The sequence below is a fragment of the Triturus cristatus genome, chromosome 10 (assembly GCF_964204655.1).
Source record: "Triturus cristatus chromosome 10, aTriCri1.1, whole genome shotgun sequence".
Lineage (NCBI taxonomy): Eukaryota > Metazoa > Chordata > Amphibia > Caudata > Salamandridae > Triturus > Triturus cristatus.
This window is the reverse complement of record NC_140593.1, coordinates 554,806,158-554,827,984: the sequence shown is the minus strand read 5'-3', so window position 1 is coordinate 554,827,984 and position 21,827 is coordinate 554,806,158. Positions and strand designations below refer to the sequence as shown.

The 21,827-nt window shown below is 47.5% G+C and overlaps 1 protein-coding gene across 1 annotated transcript in view; it reads left to right on the top strand.

The window, feature by feature from the left end:
- LOC146789714 (WD repeat-containing protein 48-like) overlaps nt 1-21,827 on the top strand; it is a 75,550-nt gene that overhangs the window by 18,136 nt on the left and 35,587 nt on the right. The window contains exon 2 of the mRNA XM_085632049.1: nt 95-287. Within this exon, the coding sequence (XP_085488175.1) occupies nt 95-287 (193 nt within the window). The remainder of the gene's footprint in view (nt 1-94; nt 288-21,827) is intronic.

Here is a 21,827-nt window from a genome sequence, read left to right as displayed (position 1 = left end):
GCCCTTAGCACCAATAGGCTTTGGCTGATAGCATGCTTGTTCTTTTGGAAACTTTGAAAGATAATTTGATTTTTTGCACTTCTTCTTTCTGCAGAGAGAGACTTTCAGCAAGTGATATGTTGCAAGTCAGAAAGGTAATGGAGCATGTTTATGAAAAAATCATCAACCTGGATAATGAATCCCAGACCACAAGTTCCTCCAATAATGAAAAGCCAGGAGAACAAGAAAAGGAGGAGGACGTTGCACAGTTAGCTGAAGAGAAAATAGAACTTTTGTGTCAGGATCAGGTAAGTCGGATGGAGGCCCAGAATTGTTCAATCTGTTTTAAGGGAAAGATTAATTTCTTGGCTGAAGGAAAATGCATTGTGGTGTTCTTATTCAATGTTGTCCCTCTTTCATACAAGCAGTGCAGATCTATGTAGAGCTATCCTGAATTCTCAAAAGGTACTTGCTAGGAGAAAGAAATGAAGAGGTCTTCTGGTAGGCTGATTTAAGATAACTATTCATCATCACATATGCAGTTCTTTATCAAATGCATAATGGTTCAACTTACTTTACCAGATCTAAAAGAGACTGTTAGTTATAGATTCCTTACCTTAGAATTACCCCCATGCGTCAGACTGGATCAGGAGAATTTTTCTTAGCAGTACCCCTGCGTGTCGGTAGGTGGCATCGGTCAACTCCACATCCTTCGTCGGTGTCGTGGTAGCCGGGATGACGCCAGTGTTTATTAGGACGCCGCCCCTGCGCGTTTTCTTTTTCTGCGCCAGCCTTGCGCAGATCCGGAGAGAGCTTGCCCCTTAGTCACTTTTTGACTAGCCTTTTTTGACTTTTTGTCAGTCTTCTTTTGGGCCTTTGACTCCTGGTGTACGAGGGATGTCCCATCGCCGAACCGGATTCAAGCCTTGTGACTCTGGTCACAAGCTGATGTCAGTTACAGATTCGCACCTCGTGTGCCTCTGGTGCCTGGAGCGTGACCCTGACCCGAAGTCGTGCTCAGACTGTCGGGCCATGAACCCGAAGCCTTTGCGGGAGCAGTCCTGAAAGCTTTTGGAGGCCCGGCAGTCTGCTCCGCGCATCTCAAGGTCCCTGTCTAGAAGAAGGTCTCTGGACCGGTCGCGGAGCCACCATCACCACTCGTCTTCGGGTAAGTCAAAGCACAAGAAGGCGTAGAAGCACCATCACTCTTTGTCTTTGCCCCGTCCGTCGGCCGACGCGATGCAGGATCCAGAGTGTCGTCGCTCTCGGAGCCTGCTTCTGGGACGGCTCCGCGCTTCCCTCCCTTTCTGGGAGCCGGTGCGTCCCCTGCCCAGCTTCGTGCCTTTTAGAAAGCGCTTCATAGCATCTTTGGGCATCCTGACTCCGCAGGTGCGCCTTTGGGCCCCGCAGACTTGGCTGGGGGCCCTGGACATTCGATGCCGGCAGCTGCTGCGCCAGAGGGCCCCCGAGGATCCAGGCCTCGATCTGTACCGATTCCAGGGACGACGCCCCCGATGTCGGATGTGCCCCCGACCGGCTTCGACACCAGTCTCACCCCCGACTTAGACACAACACCGGACCGATGTCGCTCAACCTTGGTACCAGCGCTGAAGGGTACTTTTGCACCACTGTTCATTCCTGGTATTCCTTTTCGCCCTGAGTGGCGACCAGAGGAGGACTGGGAGGGGCCTGTAGACCTTTTGGCTGACCAGCTTGAAGAGTCAAACTGGCGAGAGGACCTGGGTGTTGCCAGTGGTTTGGTTAGCTCCCCAGACCTTGGCATGCTTTCTTCCACTACCGTGGCTACGGAGGAGGGAGCTTTCTATGCAGTGGTGTTGCATAAGGGCGGCTGAGGCCTTGAGCTTCCTACGGTGTCAGTCAGGACTAACCTCCTGACGGACGTGCTTCAACCGGCAGCAGCCTCTTCGGAGCCTTCACCGACGTCTTTCTGAGCTCTTCGTCCAAGCCCAGCATAGGGGCTCCTGTGGACAGGATGATTGCCCAACGCCACCACTCTGTCCCAAGCGACCCACTTTTCCTCTCCCAACACCTAAGCCCCGAGAGCTTGGTCGTGCAAGCCTCGTCCTCTAAGGGTGCCTTCCCCAGATAGGGAATCCAAGATGCTGGACCACCTTTGGAAGAAGATGTTTTCTTCTGCCAGCTTAGCGCTGCGTCGGTGAACACTGCATGCCTCTTGGCCTGTTATACCCATACAGTGTGGGATACTTTTGCCCAGTGCTGCCACAGTGCCAGGAGGAGGCCCGGGCTGTACTCACACAGGCAGTGGCAGAGCGTAGAGACGCAGCTAAGTTCACCACCCAGTGTGGGCTGGATACCACCGACTCTGGGAAGAACGGTTTCTACGTCAGTAGCCTTTAGGAGCTACGCCTGGTTGAGGATGTCTGGTTTCTCTGGGGATGTCCAATCCACCCTACTGGACATGCCCTTTGATGGCCATCATCTTTTCGGTGATAACGCAGACTTGCCGCTCAAGCGCTTCAAGGATTCTAGGGCTACAGCCATGAGCTTGGGCATCGCGTCAACTTCTTGTTCCACACAGTCTGCCTTTCGTGGCTACAGAATGGTTGCCCCGCCACGCTCGACAGTCTAGCCATCGGCCTACACAAGCTCACCGGCCTCTGCGTGGCCATGGACGTGGGACCCAGCAACTCAGGTATGGGGGCCAGCGGGTGGGCCAGTACACCCATCACCCCCCTGCAGCCTCCAAGCCCTCCTAGTCCAACCTTTCAGGGCCACCAGAGGCCAGTGGGCGGCAGGATTCGCCATCACCTCCCTCACTGGCAAACCATCACGTCAGACAGGTGGATTTTGCAGATAGTCTGAAGGGGCTACTCCCTCCCCTTCGAGACTACCCCTCCCTCCATGCCACCGTCATTTAATTGCATGTCGGAGGATCACTTGGCCCTTCTCTGCCAGGACGTTACAGCTCTCTTGGCCAAGGGAGCTATCAAACGGGTCCCTGTGCCAGATATTGGTCGTGGTTGTTACTCCCACTACTTTCTGGTACCCAAGAAGGACAAAGGCCTGCGTCCTATCTTAGACCCCAGGGCCCTCAACCGCTTGCTCCGGAAGGAGAAGTTAAACATGCTCACGTTGGCTCGGGTCCTGTCTGCCCTCGACCCCGGAGACTGGATGGTAGCATTGGACTTGCCGGACGCATACTTCCATATCCCCGTCCTGCCAGCCCACAGACGTTACCTACGGTTCACGGTAGGCCACGAGCATTTCCAGTTTACCGTGCTCCCCTTTGGCCTTACCAGGACCCCTCATGTGTTCATGAAAGTGATGGTGGTGATCGCAGCTAATCTGCGCAGATCAGGGGTTCCAGTCTTCCCCTATCTTGACAACTGGCTGTTGAAGGCGGGATCGCCCCAGGCTGTCGTCTCCCACCTCCAGACTACTGCGGACCTCCTGCACTCGCTGGGGTTCATTATCAACGTGCCGAAGTTGCACCTCACCCCCTTCTCAGAAGCTCCTTTTCATCATAGCAGTTCTGGCTACAGTGCAGTTTCGGGCTTATCCTCCGGAGCAGCATGTCCAGGATATTCGGGCTATGATACAGATGTTTCAGCCTCTATCCTGGATTTCGGTGAGAATGACCCTGAGGCTGCTGGGTTATGGCCTCCTGCATCCTGCTGGTGGTTTATGCCAGATGTGGGCTCTGCAGTGGGACATGAAGTTCAAGTGTGCGCAGCATCAGGAGAATCTTTCAGACTACGTCCAAATCTCAGAGGTGACTGCATGTCAACTGCAGTGGTGGCTAACGAACTAGGATTGGGTCAGAGTCAGATCCCTCTCCCTTCCCCAACCAGACCTCACAGTGGGGACGGATACGTCAGTCCTGGGATGGGGCACCATCTGGGAGAGGCGGAGATCAGAAGACTAGTCTCCAGCGGAGTCTGGGCTCAATATCAACCTGCTGGAGCTCCGGGCGATTTCGTCTGGCACTGAAGACATTCCTTCCCACTCTCAAAGGGAAGGTGGTGCAGGTGTTCACAGACGACAATACCGCCATGTGTGGTACGGCAACAAACAAGGCAGGTGGGGTCGTGGACCCTATATCCAGAGGCTCTTTGTCTCTGGACATGGCTGGAACATCAGTTCATGTCCCTGGTGGTTCAACACCTGGCAGGTTCTCTGAAATCCAGGGCGGACAAACTCAGCCGTCGCTGCATGATGGATCACAAATGACGTCTTCACTCGGAGGTGGTGGAAGGTCTCTTTCAGCAGTGGGGAGAGCCTTGGTTAGATCTGTTCGCCACCAAAGAGAACACGTAATGATGCTTTTCGTCACAAGTGGATCTGCGGCCTTCTGTGCGCCTTTCCGCCTGTACCACTTATACCCAGCGTGCTGAAGATCAAGCGCGACCGGGCCCAAGTCATTCTTTGGCTCCGGACTGGATACGACAAGTTTGATACCCCGGACTTTTGAGCATGGCCATCGATCCTCCAATCAGACTGCCTCTTCGAGAGGATCTTCTGTCACAGCAGATGGGGAGGGTCCTCCACCCGAACCTGTCCAGTCTCTACTTCCTTGCGTGGAGATTGAGCGGCGACAGTTGACAGCTTTTGACCTTCCTCCTGAAGATTGTAATGTCATCTTGGCGACCAGGCGGCCCTCCACTAAAACGGTATACGCCTGTAGAGGGAGCAAATTTGTGTCGTGATGCACAGCAAAGGCTGTGGATCCCTTTTCTGCCCCTCGTTCGGAGGTTCTCTTGCATATACTTTCTTTGGCCCAGCAGGGCTCTGCCCTGGGCACTCTTGAAGGCTACTTTTCGGCCATTTCGGCCTTTCTTTGCATTCCTGATCATCCTTCTCTTTTCAAGTCCCTTATTGTAAATAGATTTCTAAAGGGCATTACTCACCTCTTTCCTCCTTCTCCATTCTTAATGCCCCTGTAGGACTTGAACCTGGTCTTAACCTATCTTATGTGCGCTGCCTTCGAGGCTCTTCACAACTGTCCTCTCAGGCTCTTCCCTTTGAAAACAGCTTACCTGGTTGCCATCACCTCTGCTCGCAGGGTGAGTAAGCTTCAGGCTTTGTCTTCAAAACCTCCTTTTCTGGCTGTTCATCCGGACAAAGTAGTCCTTCACACAAGGCCCTCTTTTTTTCCCCCAAAGTGTTTACCTCTTTCCATATATGACATACGATCACTTTGCCCACCTTCTTCCCGCATCCACACCCTTCCAAGGAGGAGGAGGAGGAGACACTCCACCCTCTGGACCCAAAGCGTGCACTGTCTTTCTACCTCGACCGCACAAAAGATTTTCGGGTGGATGATCAACTCTTTCTTGGATATGTGGTGGCCAAGAAAGGTCGGCCTATACAAAAACGCGCCATCTCTCGATGGGTTGTCCTATGCATTAAAATCTGCTACTGCTTGGCTAAGAAGGAGCCTCCAGTGTGACTGTGTGCCCGCTCCACCAGGGCAATAGCAGCACATGTTGCCTTAGGGCGTGGAGTTCTGCTCCTTCACATCCGTTAGGCGGCTACATGGGCATCTCAGCACATATTCACCAAACATTACTACCTGAACAGACAAGTCCGGAGAGACAGCTACTTCGGCCGCTCTGTTCTCCAGGACTTTGTGGTGTGAACTTGGTTTGCACTGCCAACTCCCGGGGCTGGCATTGCTGGGGTATCTATTCTAAGGTAAGGAATCTATAACTAACAGTCTCTTTCAGATTAATAAGTTACTTACCTTCGATAACGATGTATCTGTTAGAGACATATGTTAGTTATAGATTCCTTACCACCCCACTCATCCTCCCCGTTCTGCAAACTGACTTTTAGGAATAGGGACTCCCTTCCAGGGCCCTAGTTATGTGCACCAGTGGTCAGTGTCGTGTATGGCTCTGCACTTGTAGCGTGGAAAGTCGTGTCAGAACTGATGTCAGAGCACAGGGGCGTCGTCTAAATAGACGCCACAAGGTCATCCCGGCGAACACGATGCCGACAACGGACGCGGGCCAACCAATGCTACCTATCAACGCTCAGGGGTACTGCTAAGAAAAAATTCTACGGATCCAGTCTGACGCCTGGGGGTAATGCTAAGGTAAGGAATCTATAACTAACATGTCTCTTACAGATGCATTGTTGCTCAAAGTAAGTAACTTGTTCATTTGTGTCTCAATGTATATTATTTTGAATGTACATCAATAAATGGTTGCTTTTAAACTTATAAATATATTACTTAGGGATAGTTCGTACCACAGATATCTTATCAATAAAAATATATCAGACTGAACTAAATCAAACCTCTTCATATCAGAAATTGTTGCTAGGTGGTGCCTAAATGATCCCAGTCATGGAGCCATACCAAGCGTTACTAGATGTGATGGAAAAGCTCTCTAAATGTGTCAATGACAGCTTGTGTCACCATAGATAGCTTGTTTTTTTAAGGTCTTTCTTCAATGTTATCAGATTTCTCAAATATTTTGTGGTGCCATGTCTCCATCAAAATGTCTTCGACCATGGGAAGCACAAGAGTCTTAAATCTGTGATGGCTGCTGCAGTTGGTGATTGTGGTGTGGCTGCACTCTTTTCTGCAGCCAGGAAGCTTGGAGAAGGATCTGGGTCATTGTAGCAACTACTTCAGTTGCTATTATCGTGACATTAAAAACCATAAACCATTTAGCCATGATGGATTCTACAGTTATAGCAAGGCAAAAAGATGATGGACGGAATACTGGACGTTGTCGAGCATTCACTGCCTAGCAGTTCGGGATGGTCTGTTCACATGGGGAGCAGGTTCAAGAGTGATTTGCATATGGCTGGGTCCCAACTGGGGTGGCATGTTAAGCAAAATAATGGATTTAACCCAAATCTGTTACTCGTGGTGAATGTTTGACAATGTTCGGTATTCCGTCTATCATTTCTTCTGTGTTGCTGTGAGTTCTACAGATATCCATGTCAACATATTTTATCAATTAAAATAATTACTTTCAAATGTATATAAACTTATCTCAAAGGGTGCCCTACGAGGTGCCTTGATTTCCCATTGGAAGTAAGTTAAAGTACAGATTCGTAGGCATTATTCAGCCCTATATACACTATTTTGCATGTGGCAGAGAAACGTTTGCAGGCAATAAGAGGAACGCACTAACATTTTAAAGTGTTACCTTCTTTTTTAAATCACCCTACAATATCAATGCATTGATGTCCCAAACAGAAATACAGGAAAATTGTATTAACTGATCCATCCTCTCATTTACACTCTGCCCACGGTGTAGAAAAAGGCAATTTAGTGAGGTTACAGGGCCATATAAATCAAACATTGGCTCCTGGAAACAAACTGAGTTGGTGAAATAGTATGAAGATTGCTACACGAATGATTGAGTTTAGGGTGTGTATGGGAAGTTCACATAACTGCCAATAGCTAGATAAAAGCTACCAAAACGAAACCTACGGTAAAGTCTTCCTCCACACCCAACTCCACCCCAACACATGAAGTGGGGTAAGGTTGACACTGGGAATTGAGTGAAATTGCAGGTCCCGCTACAGCAAGGCAACTGCTTCAGAAATGTCCACTCGGATAAGGGTTTGAAACACTATTCCCTCCCCGGCCTTAATGTTGGATTGGAAATTGGCAGGGATGGGTGGAAGGAGACTGCCACCTTTGGAATGACAGAACAGGAGCCTCTTTGGTCTGTTCAGCGAGTAGTCAATTTGTTTGAAACATTCTGCTGTGGCATCCACAGATGATACTTAGCAGCAGGCCTTAGGAAACTGAAATATCCAGTATAACAGTATAAACGAAGGAATAGCCCAGTGGACTCTGGGTCCCATTTTTTGTTGGTAAGTACAGCGTGGCTATAAAAATTGATGGAGCATAGATCCTCCCAAAAGCCAGTTATGACAAAATGCTACCAGAAAACACCACTATTCTGCCCCTTGTAGTCCAGAGCTGGGGTATAAGAGGAATCGATTAGTAATGCCATAGAGCCTGTGGCAGCCAAGCACAGACATCAGAAACAAATATCAAAGGAAGGTTTAAATCACCACATTGTCCAGCCCACCTCTGATGTCCAGAAAATCCCCCAGTGAGATGAGGGGAATGCAGTAGTTCAAGAGAATCCAGAAAATGCCAAACTATAGATCTGCTCAAAATCTGAGTTTGGGAAAAACAGGAAAGAGTGGAGCTGGGGGGGAGGGGAGCGGGGGGGGGGGTAAATTTGAATAATTCACAAGGCTGGTAGAGCAGGGGAAGAGACTTTCAGAATAAAAGGTTTAGTAAGGATAAAACCAATTCAGACCGCCAAGGCATGTGTAAATCTGAGGTGGTAGTTGAAGAAAATCCTGCTCATGAAAAACGAACCAGAAAAAAAGTGCCAGCAAGTCAACCGCTTAATATTTCTTTACCCATCAGTGAAGAAAGGTCTAGGAAGAGTTCGTTCAGAAGATCTAGAAGAGGGAACACAGTCCTGATCAACAAAGAATTGGTTTCTAAAACAAAAATAGGCATGTGAACCTTTTACATAAGCATCATCCCATTGTCACCCGCCAGCTCCAAGAATTAGTTTCTCCTGTGCAGAAATCGGTAGTGTATTGCTGCTGGAAAAAAAACATCTCAGATACTGTAAAGCTGCCAGAGCATTTGGCTTGCACAATTAAAAAGCTAGAAAAGCCGGACTAGGGTTTTGCTACAAGAAGGCTTTAAATGTAAAAAGTTGTACCTCCCAGCCCATAAACATGTAGAGAATATATATTGTACAGATGTGGCAAAAAGGAGAGTAATGCTGCAGCATGATCATTTAACAGAACATTAGAAAGCAATAACTGAAGCCTTGGTGAGATGTAAGTTCGTGCTATATAAAACTCTGTAAAATAAAAATGTAAGAGCTTGAATGTCTCAATGTGACGTGTAGAGAGCAACCTAACTTGATCTCGAGGGATAATGTATAGGACCGAGATATAGAAAGCTGCAAAGTGACGGGTGCAGTTGTGTATAGGGGTTTACAGGGTTGGGAAGAGTACGTAGTGTGGAAGGAAAAGGGGACCCATTTGACGTGCGTAGGGAGTTTGGCCACTGTAGTAGAGAGAGGTGCGCAGGGGGAGTGGGCGCTGGAGTCCAATAGTTAAGGGGGGTGCAGGAGTTTCTCTGAGAGTTCAGCAACATGTTGATTATATTGTGACTAATATGAATCAACATATGGAACATCCGCTTTTTCTGGAAGTGGAGAATAGATATCTTTTGCCAGATCTGCTCCTGAAAGTGAAGTGGGATGCCATGGGTTTCTGTCTGGAGAAGACTTTGTGTATTGCCAATTCCTTCTTGTATTTCAATAATCGAGTCAGGAGGTGCTCCTTCTACATGTTGTGCTTGTAGTGCGACGATGGTGGAAAGTTGGCGTTCTTGGAGTGTAAGAGTAATTCTGCTATATTTACAAACTTTTGAGACTGGCACTATTTATTCTATTGAATTCAATAGATCAAGTGGCACTATTGGATACTGGCAAAAAAGGAATTACTTTCAACAATATGGGATAAAACCAGCCCCTGGACTGCCATTTAAAGTCTTCCTCTGGAAGGAAGGGCTTCACTTTGCAAAGCAAAATCAGAATATCTAGTTCCACAGTCTTTGATTTATTTGCGTGTGATGTTGGTCTCAAAGCTGATTTTGATGCCTTGTGACTACAGGACAGTACACTGCCGGCAAGTCTTTAATTGAAACATCCCAAAATATCTTTGATAATGATCCTGTACTGCTTGGTTCCAAACGTTGGTGAGGAGTACTGATTCTGTCTTAGTGGGATTCAGCTTAAAGTAGGATTTGCAAATCCATGCTTAAATGGCAGTTTCCGGTTGTCGGTGTTGTGGCCCAATGAAACTTTGAGGTGCATCTGGGTGTTATACTAAAATATTGTAATCCGTGTAAACCCAAAGGAAGGGTATTTTTGTAAATGATATTTAGTACATAAAGTTTCTAGATGTCAAGCAAAACAAGAGAACATGGGTTGCCATGGTCTGAGATATAAGGGCGTCCTTGGGCATCTTAGCAGCTCCGTACAAAATCAACAAACTGAAGTGAATAGACCGTGTTGAGTATGTATATGTCAAGATTAAGGAGAGGGGTTAAAAAGTTCTGTTGCCATTGTTTCAGACGTATATCGACCTTCTTTAGACTCGTGATGAGAAGGAGAAACTGAGTGGCAGATCAATTTATTTTTTCTGCTCTAGCACTTTTCTTTGGTCAATATTGCTTTGACAAGCCAATATTAAGCATACAGAGGTATCGGGTCACAAGTTTCCAAAGCCAATTGAGAATTAATCTGAATTAGAACATCCTTCATAATTCCAACGTTTTAATCTCTCACTATAACATTGGTGACCTACTAAGTTAAAGCCTGAAAAAGTAAATGATAATTCTGCAAAGTTTTATAGTATGCATCAGAATTATATAATTTCCATCTTGTGAGAACTGGCTTGTAAAATGCAAACTATTATACTTCTTTAATCTCAGATTATAAACAGGAAAACTTTACACTGAAGGAAAGATGTCTGTTCACATGAAGCAATGGGTAGTGGTAATTTTGGTGGAGATGTACTACATTTTCGCCGATTTGGCATAGCTGCACTTTGCAAGCTGGCACAGAGACAGAGTATGGTGATCCTGGATGGTTAATGAAGCAGTCCTGAATTCCAAACTGCCCTAAAGACTTGCCTCATTCAGTACATTTCTTTAAGCTTAATAGCGATCATGTCTCTCAAGAAGTGCACAATGATTTTCAGTTTTCCTGTAGAAAGCCTGTTCCACTTTCTCTGACTGTCCACTTTAGAATCTGTTTCATGTTTGTCTTAAAAGGATCCGCATAACAAATTGAAAACCATACATTAGTATGGCTAGACAATTTCTATGCTCATCATTTTAGCACTATTTACAAATCTGAACAACAATTGGCACGCGTTTTGAATATTTAACTAACTTGTGATGTATTAGATTTTGTGCGAATCCTTCAGTCGGAGCACAATCGCATGCATAAGGCAAAAGTGTGTTTGAGGCAAGTATAGCTGTAGATACACATGCTTTGCATACTCTTGCCATCTAGTGTTGGATCCGAATGTGTGCAAGTTGTTTTTCTTCGAAGAAGTTGTAGGGAAGCTGGCTCTGTATATACTATACCAAAATGAAATATAGTGTGCACAGAGTTCAGTGGAACCCCAAAGGTAGGCAGAGGTAAACGTAGATGGCACCTTACTCTCTATTTGTGATAGTGTGGGCGAGCAGTAAGGCTTTATCAGAGGGTAGTGTTAAGCATTTGTTGTACATACTCAGGCAGCAAATGATGTCTCACACAGAGACTGAACTCAGATCAATTTGTTTGTATAAAAAATATTATTTAGTTATATTTATTTTCTAGAACCAAGCAAGCCTGGCACAGGTAAGTGTAAATGGTACTTTTCAAGGCAGGTTGACCAATACAAGCAAGCTAAATGAAAATCACTTTGTTACAGGTATGTAAACACGTTGAATACAGTTGAAATTACTGTTGGATTACTTTTGATTACTTTACAGATTACTTTATGGATTACTTTTTCTACTCCATGTGATATGCCTAGATATCACGCTGTGACATTTCCTAGAGAAAAGGTGAGTAAAGCAGTTTTGAGATATTAGCAGTTTTTCAAGTTATACAAAACCAACTCCACACAGAACAATTTTGAGGGAAAACCAGTCAATGTATTCCTGTGGAGAAAATGTCGTTGTTGGTTAACAGGTAAGTACTTGATTGTGGGAGTTGGTATTCTGGGGTAAGAACTAGGGATCCCCCAGGGCCAAGGATGCACTATCAAATCACCCTCAGCGGCACCAGGGGTGCTGGGTGCAGAGTGCCGAGGCCCAATGCTATCCAATGGGGGATAGGAGGCCTCCAGTTGGAGACTGCTCATGAGCAGGCCACAAGGTTGTGGGAGCAAAGCTCCTGGTATTAGGCTCAGGGCAAGGGGGAATCCAAGTTAGCACCCAAGGTACACCCGCAGGGGAGGCTGGGTGCAGGGTGCTGGCTTGGTGTCGGGTGCCCTGTTGATTACAATGGGGATTCTCCGGTTGCAACAAAGACTGCAGGCTCGGGGATGAAGATCTTCTGGAGGTGACCACTGGTTGGGGTGCCTGGGGATGCTGGGTCACCGTTGGTTCGTCCACCCAAGGCCCTAGGACGTCAGTGCAGGGGTGGCTTTCGGTGTCAGGTTTTTGTTACCAGCTCCAGTCATGGTAGGGTGTATATTCCAGAAAGAGGCTGCAGGATTCGCTTGGAGATTCTAGGCAGGTCAGATCACCAAATCTCAGGTCTGGATCGCCAGGGAGACCTCCTCGAAGTGTGGACCATTCAAACTTGGCTGTAGGCGTCTGGTGCAGAGTGGTGCAGACTCACGGTTCTGGGTGGGGGCTGGAGTCTGTGGGTGAGCAAATCCGGTGCTCACAGGAGACAAAGTCTGTGACTTGGAAGGCAGTGTAGGTCCTTCAAGTTCTTGAGTCTGCTGGCTGCAGGACACACAGAGATTTCGCTGGAGCAGGTTCGAGGTGGGGACAGGCCAGTAAGGCTGGGGCCAAGCCAGTGGGCGGCATCCTCTTAGTTTCAGCACAGCTTCTTCGGTCCTTCTTCTCTTCTTGTCAATTCTTGTCTGAGGAGGCAATTTCAGGGTTGCCCGTAAATACTAGATTTATGGGTGTTACAGGTAAGTAAAGGTTGTGACCAATAGGTCCCTTCCTTGGAGTGGGTAAACCCCCCTATTATGCCACCCGTCAGTAGGAGGGGGGCATATGCCTCACTCTGGTTGGCTGTTTCCCCCCATCTGCAAGATGGTGGGGACTGAGAGTTGGGCTTTAATTCGCCTCCCCCACCTGACGACTGGGGTTGGCAAAGGTGGGCACACCTCCCTTCCTCACTTGGTTTTCCCGCCGATTCTCCTGCTCAAAGTGGGGGTCAGAACCAGTGGGGGCCAGTTGCTGGAAGCAGTAAAGACATGGGGAAGCTCACAAAGGTGGCAAGCCTTTAAAGCTTCCCCTCCGTGGACCCTGCCAATCCTGGGGGAGGAGGCTTGGCACCTTGTCTCAGGATGTGCATTGTTTCAGACCCCCGAGAGCAGCAGGCTCTTTACCCAAGGGTCCAGAAACATGTCTGGTGGTGGCAGCTGGCGAGCAGCCACTCAGCCTGGACACTAGTGTTAGGTCATTTTTCAGGGGGCATCTTTTAGATGCCCTCCAAATGCATTTCCTATTAAATCTCAGCCTGGCATCAGTGTGGGTTTAATATGCTGAGAAGTTTGTGTGTGTACACACCAGTAAAGGTACAGGGCCTCTAAGGGTGGCACAATAAGTGCTGCAGCCCTTAGAAGCCTTCCCTGGCCACAGTGCTCTTGGTACCGGTGGTACCATTTCCAAGGGACTGACCTGTGGCCAAAGTGTACTAATTGGGTTTTGTTTTTAATGCAGTTTAGGGAAAGAACATAGGCCCTGGGTACCTGTTTGGCAGGATCCCAGGGCACACTCAGTCAAAGTACATCAGCAGTTTAGCAAAAAGTGGGGGCAAACATGCAAAAAGAGGGCACTTAATTACAGAATTCTTTTGAGTCATGAGTTTGAGTGACGACTTCTCTTGGTAATATGAATGGGCATCGACTCCATTGTTTGATTGTTTCCTTTCTGCCGTCTAGTTCCATCATGTTTGCTTGCGCTGCGCTCCAGGTCGCGACCGTTACAGATCTCTTTGTTTTTTTGTTTTTTTTTTTGTTTTTTTTTATTCAGGGAGGGACAAGGAGCCTAGTTTTGATTTAGGTCCTGCTCAGAAGGCACCAATGGAATATTGAAAACAGGAAGAGCAGTTCCTATGGGTAGCTAGTTGGGGAGGAAGTGGGGAAGCACAGGTCTTTCTTCGTAATGCCCTCACACACCCCAAGGGATGTCATGCTTCATCATTTGGGCATTTGCCCCTCGTCAGGCCGGCGCTGCAATGCCTGACGGGCTCCCGAAACCGGGGCTCTTTGTCGGGGATCTTTTGAAGAAGCCGTATGGGTGCGTGTGGGTGTGAGGGCAGGGTAGTGCACGAGGAGTGAGATGTTTAAAAAAGGTATAGGGCCGTCCTACTTATTTAAGTATTTTATTAATGAGGTGGCTCTAGCCTTAATAAAATAGTGTGGAAGCCCTAATTAGGAGTAATGGTCCGTGAGGGCTAGTCATGTGTGGGTGTGGTCAACATGTTTCGTGCCCCAGCTGCCCAAAAAGGGTCAATGGCACTTCGTCAGGACCAAATTAGAACGTTTTAAGGTGAGTGCACTACCGTTTAGCACTAGTTGCTTGGAACGGTAGGGGGTGATTAATAAAGGAACTGGTACTGGGATGAGGATAGACCTGTGGTAAAGGGGAGAAACAACAGAAAGGGGGGAAAAAAGAAAGCAACAACCAGCGATTAAACCAGCCATCGGCATATAGTGCATGCACTGGACATTGGTGCGCCTAAGTGAAGTAAAAGGGTACACAGGTATACTCTTAGTGTACTCTAGGTATTCGACCAGTGGGTGGTGGAGGGACGGAGTCGATACGTCATGATACTTCTAATGACAGGGTGTCAGGAGTAGTGATTATTCCGACGATACCGTGCACGGACTACAGTAGATCTCAAGTGACTATGTAGAATACCAATTTGTATATTCAAAATAGTCGTGGTCTATTGTGCGATACTATAAAGTAGTCCTGTGCTGTGCACGTGTGGGTCCATCAAAACAGTATCCAAAGGCAGCAAGGATATTTAGGAATGATAAAATTGATAAAACCGGTAACATAATGCAACCGTGGTACGAAAGAATGACATTTATTACAAAGATCGTTTGTGGGTCAGGGAAGGCTGAGGTTGTTCGTGAACTAATTTACACACTTGTGTGAAAGCATGCCACAAACGCGCTAATTTTAAGGACATACTACACGGTACACGAAGCACAATTAGGTTAAAGACTCACCCCTCACGACCTAGTTCCGGACAGACGGGGATGAGAACAGAGCACAATAGTTGCTCCGATTTCTATGGGGAAGCATCCAGACGGAAAGACAACAACAGATGGGAGAAAAAACGGGGGAAAGGAGGTCAAAGTTACATTCACATACTAACAAATCTGACGAACGGGCTTACCATCGGGATCCAGTCTTACGATCAAGGTACTCACGTAGGTAGACTGGCAACTTGCTGGCGTCCTACCCTCGCTCTGGGCCCCGTGCAGGAAACTTCCCGGGTGCATCTTATATAGCGTTGTTAAAAGACATCCCTGAACGTGGTGGCCATATTGGAATGGGCTCTCCTAGCGCTAATGTCATGTGACATCCGGCGCGTTTGGAAGCACCACCCCTGTTTCCTCCCTACCAACCACAACCTTTTTTAGGCAGAGGCTGTGGCAAGGGGCGAGGCAGAAGAAGAAGAGGCGGACAAAACCAACAGAAACAAGTACAATGGCAGGATCAGGCTCAGCAACCACCACCACACATGGAATGGCGGAGCCACCAGGAGAAGAGAAACTAATTGTCAATTTGTCAGAACATTCTCTTACTGACACAGAAACTAACGTCCTGAAAAGGGGCCTAGGATTTGTACCTACCCCCAAAGTGGATTTCTTTCGCACTAATCTTGAAGTTCATAATCTCTTCAGAAAAATCCGCCTCCAGGCCTATTTTGGCAACCAACCTAATCTACCTCCAACGGATACCGGTCTACGTAAACCTTCGACCTTTACCCCCACCTCAAGTATGGTGCCTCCAGAAGTCTTGACCTTTGAGAAAGCAGTACTCAAAGAAATTTCTGAGAAACTTCAAACTCGGAAGTTTTCCAACGTCACTCAAGCTGAGACATTAGCCATCAAAACCTTAGCTAATGACGCCTCTATAACTATTAAGGAAGCAGACAAAGGTGGTGCTATAGTTATTATGGCCAGCACAGACTACCGGACGGAATGTCTACTACAACTACAAAATACTAATTACTATACACCACTCACTACAGACCCTACACCACGCCTCTCCACCAAAATTAACTCCATGGTCACAGCGGCACTCAACCAAGGATGGATTTCTAAAAACGAAGCAGACTTTTTAGTGAATACCAACCCCAGACTACCCTATTTTTATACATTGCCAAAGATTCACAAAGGGGTCTCCCCACCTCCCGGGAGACCTATTGTGTCTGGCATAGGGTCCCTTTTGGAACCTCTATCTAAATTTTGCGATCATTTTTTCCGCCCATTAGTCAAAACCACCCCAACATTTCTCCAAGACACCAGAGATGTTCTAAAACTGATTGAACTTACTAACCTGGAGGGCCCACATCCAGATGTACTTCTTACTCTGGATGTGGAGGCCCTTTACACCAATATCCCTCAGCTTAACACTCTTGAGGTGGTGGAGACGATCCTGCTCAATACTAACTGGGATTCACCAACCCCCGTGAGCTTTATTATGGAATGTGCCAATATTGCTCTTACTGAGAATTTCTTTCTATTTGAGGATCAACTGTTCCATCAGACCCAAGGAACTTCGATGGGCAGCACCTTCGCCCCGAGCCTGGCATGTCTCTACATGTCAGACTTTGAGGGCAAGCATGTGCTCACGGACACCAATCCGTTCTTGAGTAACGTTCTCCTTTGGAGACGTTACATTGATGACATTTTAATTTTTTGGAAAGGCAGCATGGACATTATCCCGAACTTCCTGTCATGGATGAATGGTCTTAACCCTTTCCTGAAATTTACTGCAACCTGTTCTCAACAGGAACTACCATTCCTCGACCTGACGATCATTAAAAACATGGGTACCTTGGAGACGATAACTTACAAAAAACCTACCGACAGCCATTGTCCTTTACTATACAATAGTTTTCACCCCAAGGCACTAAAAGACAATCTCCCCTATGGGCAGTTCTTACGCATCCGTAGGAACTGTAGCAAGATAGATGACTACAAAAAGCAAGCATCTGAACTTAGTAGGAATCTAACTCTGAGACAATATCCTGCCCGCATCATCAATAATGCACAAAAACGAGCACGCAATACCAATAGGTCAACCCTTCTCGAATCACAGACAAAACCAGAATCAGACCTCATCACATGTGTGACCACTTTCACCTCAGAGTCAAATTTGTTAAAAAGGGTCATTAACAAACACTGGCGAATACTAGACTCGGGTGATCTGTCTCTAAGTAAACCGAGATTTGCATTCAAACGCACAGCCAACATCAAGGATCTCCTAATTAACACCAGACCCAAACCACCGGCCCCTACAGTCTCTACTACCTTGTGGAACTTACCTTCGGTCAGCGGGCATTACCCCTGTGGCCAATGTGTGGCTTGCCCACTGACCCGAGTAAGCAAAACAGTCCAATTAACTACCAACTGGATTTGGACCCAGAAGAAACACACAAATTGCAACACACGCAATTGTATTTACCTAATTACATGCCCCTGTTCGTTGCAATACATTGGGATGACCACACGCCCAGTAAAGACAAGACTAACCGAACACAGAAGCAATGTACGTTGCAAAAAAACTAACACCAAGATGTGTTCTCACTATGCGGCACATAATCATACACCGAATGAGCTAAATTGGACTATTTTAGAGGCCTTCCCAGTCATCACAAAAGAAGCCCTCTTTAGGAAGGAACAATGCTGGGTGTTCAAGCTTGCGTCACACACTAGGGGCCTGAACGATGACATACCTTGGGCTGAATTGAATCACTAAATCAAGCCCCCCCAATGTCATCCTGAAGGTCTGTCCTCATTAACCAACCCCCCCCCCCCCCGCCCCCGATCATCTTGGGTTGCGCCCTAGGGTTTCTATGATCTACATCTGAAATACCCCTAGGGACCACATTAACAGAACAGGAAAAAACTTTTATAAAAATGTTTTATATTTTCCAAGAGAGGTATCATAAAAAACTACACGTGTCCATGTACACGGTAATTTGATTAAATCACTCTCACCCCTCGACCAATCCCGCCCCCCCCTCTTCTTTAACACAATCTACGTAGTTGCAATCCTATTCCTTCAGTTGCCCCGTTCTGATATGGCCGCCATTTACTTCCAAACGCGCCGGATGTCATATGACATTAGCGCTAGGAGAGCCCGTTCCAATATGGCCACCACGTTCAGGGACGTCTTTTAACAATGCTATATAAGATGCACCCGGGAAGTTTCCTGCACGGGGCCCAGAGCGAGGGTAGGACGCCAGCAAGTTGCCAGTCTACCTACGTGAGTACCTTGATCGTAAGACTGGATCCCGATGGTAAGCCCGTTCGTCAGATTTGTTAGTATGTGAATGTAACTTTGACCTCCTTTCCCCCGTTTTTTCTCCCATCTGTTGTTGTCTTTCCGTCTGGATGCTTCCCCATAGAAATCGGAGCAACTATTGTGCTCTGTTCTCATCCCCGTCTGTCCGGAACTAGGTCGTGAGGGGTGAGTCTTTAACCTAATTGTGCTTCGTGTACCGTGTAGTATGTCCTTAAAATTAGCGCGTTTGTGGCATGCTTTCACACAAGTGTGTAAATTAGTTCACGAACAACCTCAGCCTTCCCTGACCCACAAACGATCTTTGTAATAAATGTCATTCTTTCGTACCACGGTTGCATTATGTTACTGGTTTTATCAATTTTATCATTCCTAAATATCCTTGCTGCCTTTGGATACTGTTTTGATGGACCCACACGTGCACAGCACAGGACTACTTTATAGTATCGCACAATAGACCACGACTATTTTGAATATACAAATTGGTATTCTACATAGTCACTTGAGATCTACTGTAGTCCGTGCACGGTATCGTCGGAATAATCACTACTCCTGACACCCTGTCATTAGAAGTATCATGACGTATCGACTCGTCCCTCCACCACCCACTGGTCGAATACCTAGAGTACACTAAGAGTATACCTGTGTACCCTTTTACTTCACTTAGGCGCACCAATGTCCAGTGCATGCACTATATGCCGATGGCTGGTTTAATCGCTGGTTGTTGCTTTCTTTTTTCCCCCCTTTCTGTTGTTTCTCCCCTTTACCACAGGTCTATCCTCATCCCAGTACCAGTTCCTTTATTAATCACCCCCTACCGTTTCAAGCAACTAGTGCTAAACGGTAGTGCACTCACCCTAAAACGTTCTAATTTGGTCCTGACGAAGTGCCATTGACTCTTTTTGGGCAGCTGGGGCACGAAACATGTTGACCACACCCACACATGACTAGCCCTCACGGACCATTACTCCTAATTAGGGCTTCCACACTATTTTATTAAGGCTAGAGCCACCTCATTAATTAAATACTTAAATAAGTAGGACGGCCCTATACCTTTTTTAAACATCTCACTCCTCGTGCACTACCCTGCCCTCACACCCACACGCACCCATACGGCTTCTTCAAAAGATCCCAGACAAAGAGCCCCGGTTTCGGGAGCCCGTCAGGCATTGCAGCGCCGGCCTGACGAGGGGCAAATACCCAAATGATGAAGCATGACATCCCTTGGGGTGTGTGAGGGCATTACGAAGAAAGACCTGTGCTTCCCCACTTCCTCCCCCTCCCCAACTAGATCTCTTTGGTTCCCAGTCCCAAGCGAATCGAAAGCAATACTGGTGCGGGTATTGCTTTCGATTCACTTTACCAGTCTGCGTATTGAGGGATGACCTGTTCGGCAATTAAGACGTTGGTGCAGAACACCACCATCCACAAGCTTCCGTACTGTAAGAAGTGGCATTCTCTGTCGAAGACTGTTCTGAATCCAAACATGAACTCAACAGACATCACACCAGTGGACGAAGCAGTGAGTAATGTACCCTCTGCCCCTTCAACCCTGTGTTGAACACTTGAAAAGACTCGCAGCACCTCTAGAACTAGAGGCCATTTGAACACCACTACCCCATGGCCATGGTTGGCACCGAGTGGCTGGTTGAGAAGTCCTGTCCTTTGGCTCAGCACCAAAGCATCTGCCTAAGTGAAATCCTTCGGCACTGACAACCTCGGCACCTCCCTTCCCATTGTTGAGGAGCCTAATCCTTCCACATTAACCGATTCAGCACCGAGCGGAACTTCGGCACCGATACACAAACACGGGTCTAACCCGAAACCTTTCATCCAGCTCAGAAAAAGAGTGCCGCAACACCAGTCGAACTGATTCTCCATAAATTATAGGAGAAAATGGACTCCAAACAAAGACAGATCCAGATTCAGCCTCAGACTGGACGTATCCTCACAAGGCCTCCGGCTAGAACACAGCCATTATCAAAAAGACAGCTGTCTTTTCAAGAGGCAATTGATTTACCTACTCCACCAAACAAGAGGAAGATGAACAAAGCAACTAGTCATTAACCACTTCCCCCACCCTCACCACCTCCACCACCATCACACTCGCCATTTCCACCAGTCTGTTGGAGATCCCCAAGACTTCTCACCTCAGGGATTCAGGGATCCCCGGTGATGACACCTGTGGACACGATGTAGGGGATGACTCATTTCGAATGACACCACATGATTACCCTTGGAATGCATACAATGTGTACCCTCCAGAGGACGCTGCTCCTGACCTATATCCTGCACTTCCATCACCTCCTGATGATTCCACAACATATCAAGAGTTAGTAGGCAGGGCCACTGCTTTCCATGACATACAACTACACAACTCCTAGAAAAGTATGTTCGAGGCATATGAGCTGCAGATCACACACTTAGGATAGTAGATCGCCATCTGGTTTTGGGCTCGGATGCTTGCAGGTTGTTGTTGTCTTCGGAAGAAGTCTTTGGTTACGAGATAGGTGACTCCTCCCTTGGACGACAGTGCGCATGGGCATCAACTCCATCGATAGATAGTTTTTTTCCGCCATTGGGTTCGGATGCAACTTTTCCGCTCCGGTTGGAAATATCAATTCCAAACTTTTCGAAGCGCAAAAACTTCACACAACATCGAAGCACCTTCATTCTCGACATCGATTTCATCAGCTCGATTCCGGACGTCGACGCGGGCCGCTGAGCCTATCCACGCCGTGAGGCCTACGGCTCATGGAAAGGACGCCATTCAAAAAATGCCCCCAGTGTGGAGCAAAATGTCCGCACAGTGACAACCACAAAGTCTACAACCTGTGCCTATCACCAGAACACGACGAGGCAAGCTGTCCAGCCTGCGCATCCTTTCGATCCTAAAAGACCATTCGAGATCGAAGGGCTCGATGACACATCATGGCACAGAGACAAGCTACGGAACCAGTGGACATCTTTGATGAAGGCCCCGATGTCCCAGAAGAAGATTCCGAAGATCTACAAATAATTTCCGAAGCAGACGACTCAGACGACCCCATCACTCCTGGGCAACGTGCGAGTACTACTGCCCCTGCCACAACCCCACCGAAATCAAAGGCATTGGTCCAGACTTCGCCTGCTGGCCCCAGACGCAACCGAAAACACCCTTCAGAGCCCCGCCTCCGGGCTCGGCTCCGAAGAAACATAAGCCTTCCGGTAGCTTGGGACCGAGCAAACCGCATGTCATTGTCCAACCGGCACTCTCGGCACCGAAGACAAAAGACCACTCTGCACCGAAATCGGCTCTGAAGCCCTCGGCCCCGAAACCACAAAGGCCAACCGACGCACCGGCCCAGAAGGTTCCCAAGTCCACAGATACACCTTCGGCTCCGAAACCTACATCGGTACCGAAACTACTGGCTAAGGACTCTCATACGCCTCCTAAAGCCAAACATACTACCGATCAGCCAAAAGCTCGATCGGAACCGAAAAAATCCTGAAGAACAAGAACTTTTTCATCTAGATCCAATCGACCCAAGGCAGAAAAAGATTTATATCAACCCCAAAACTG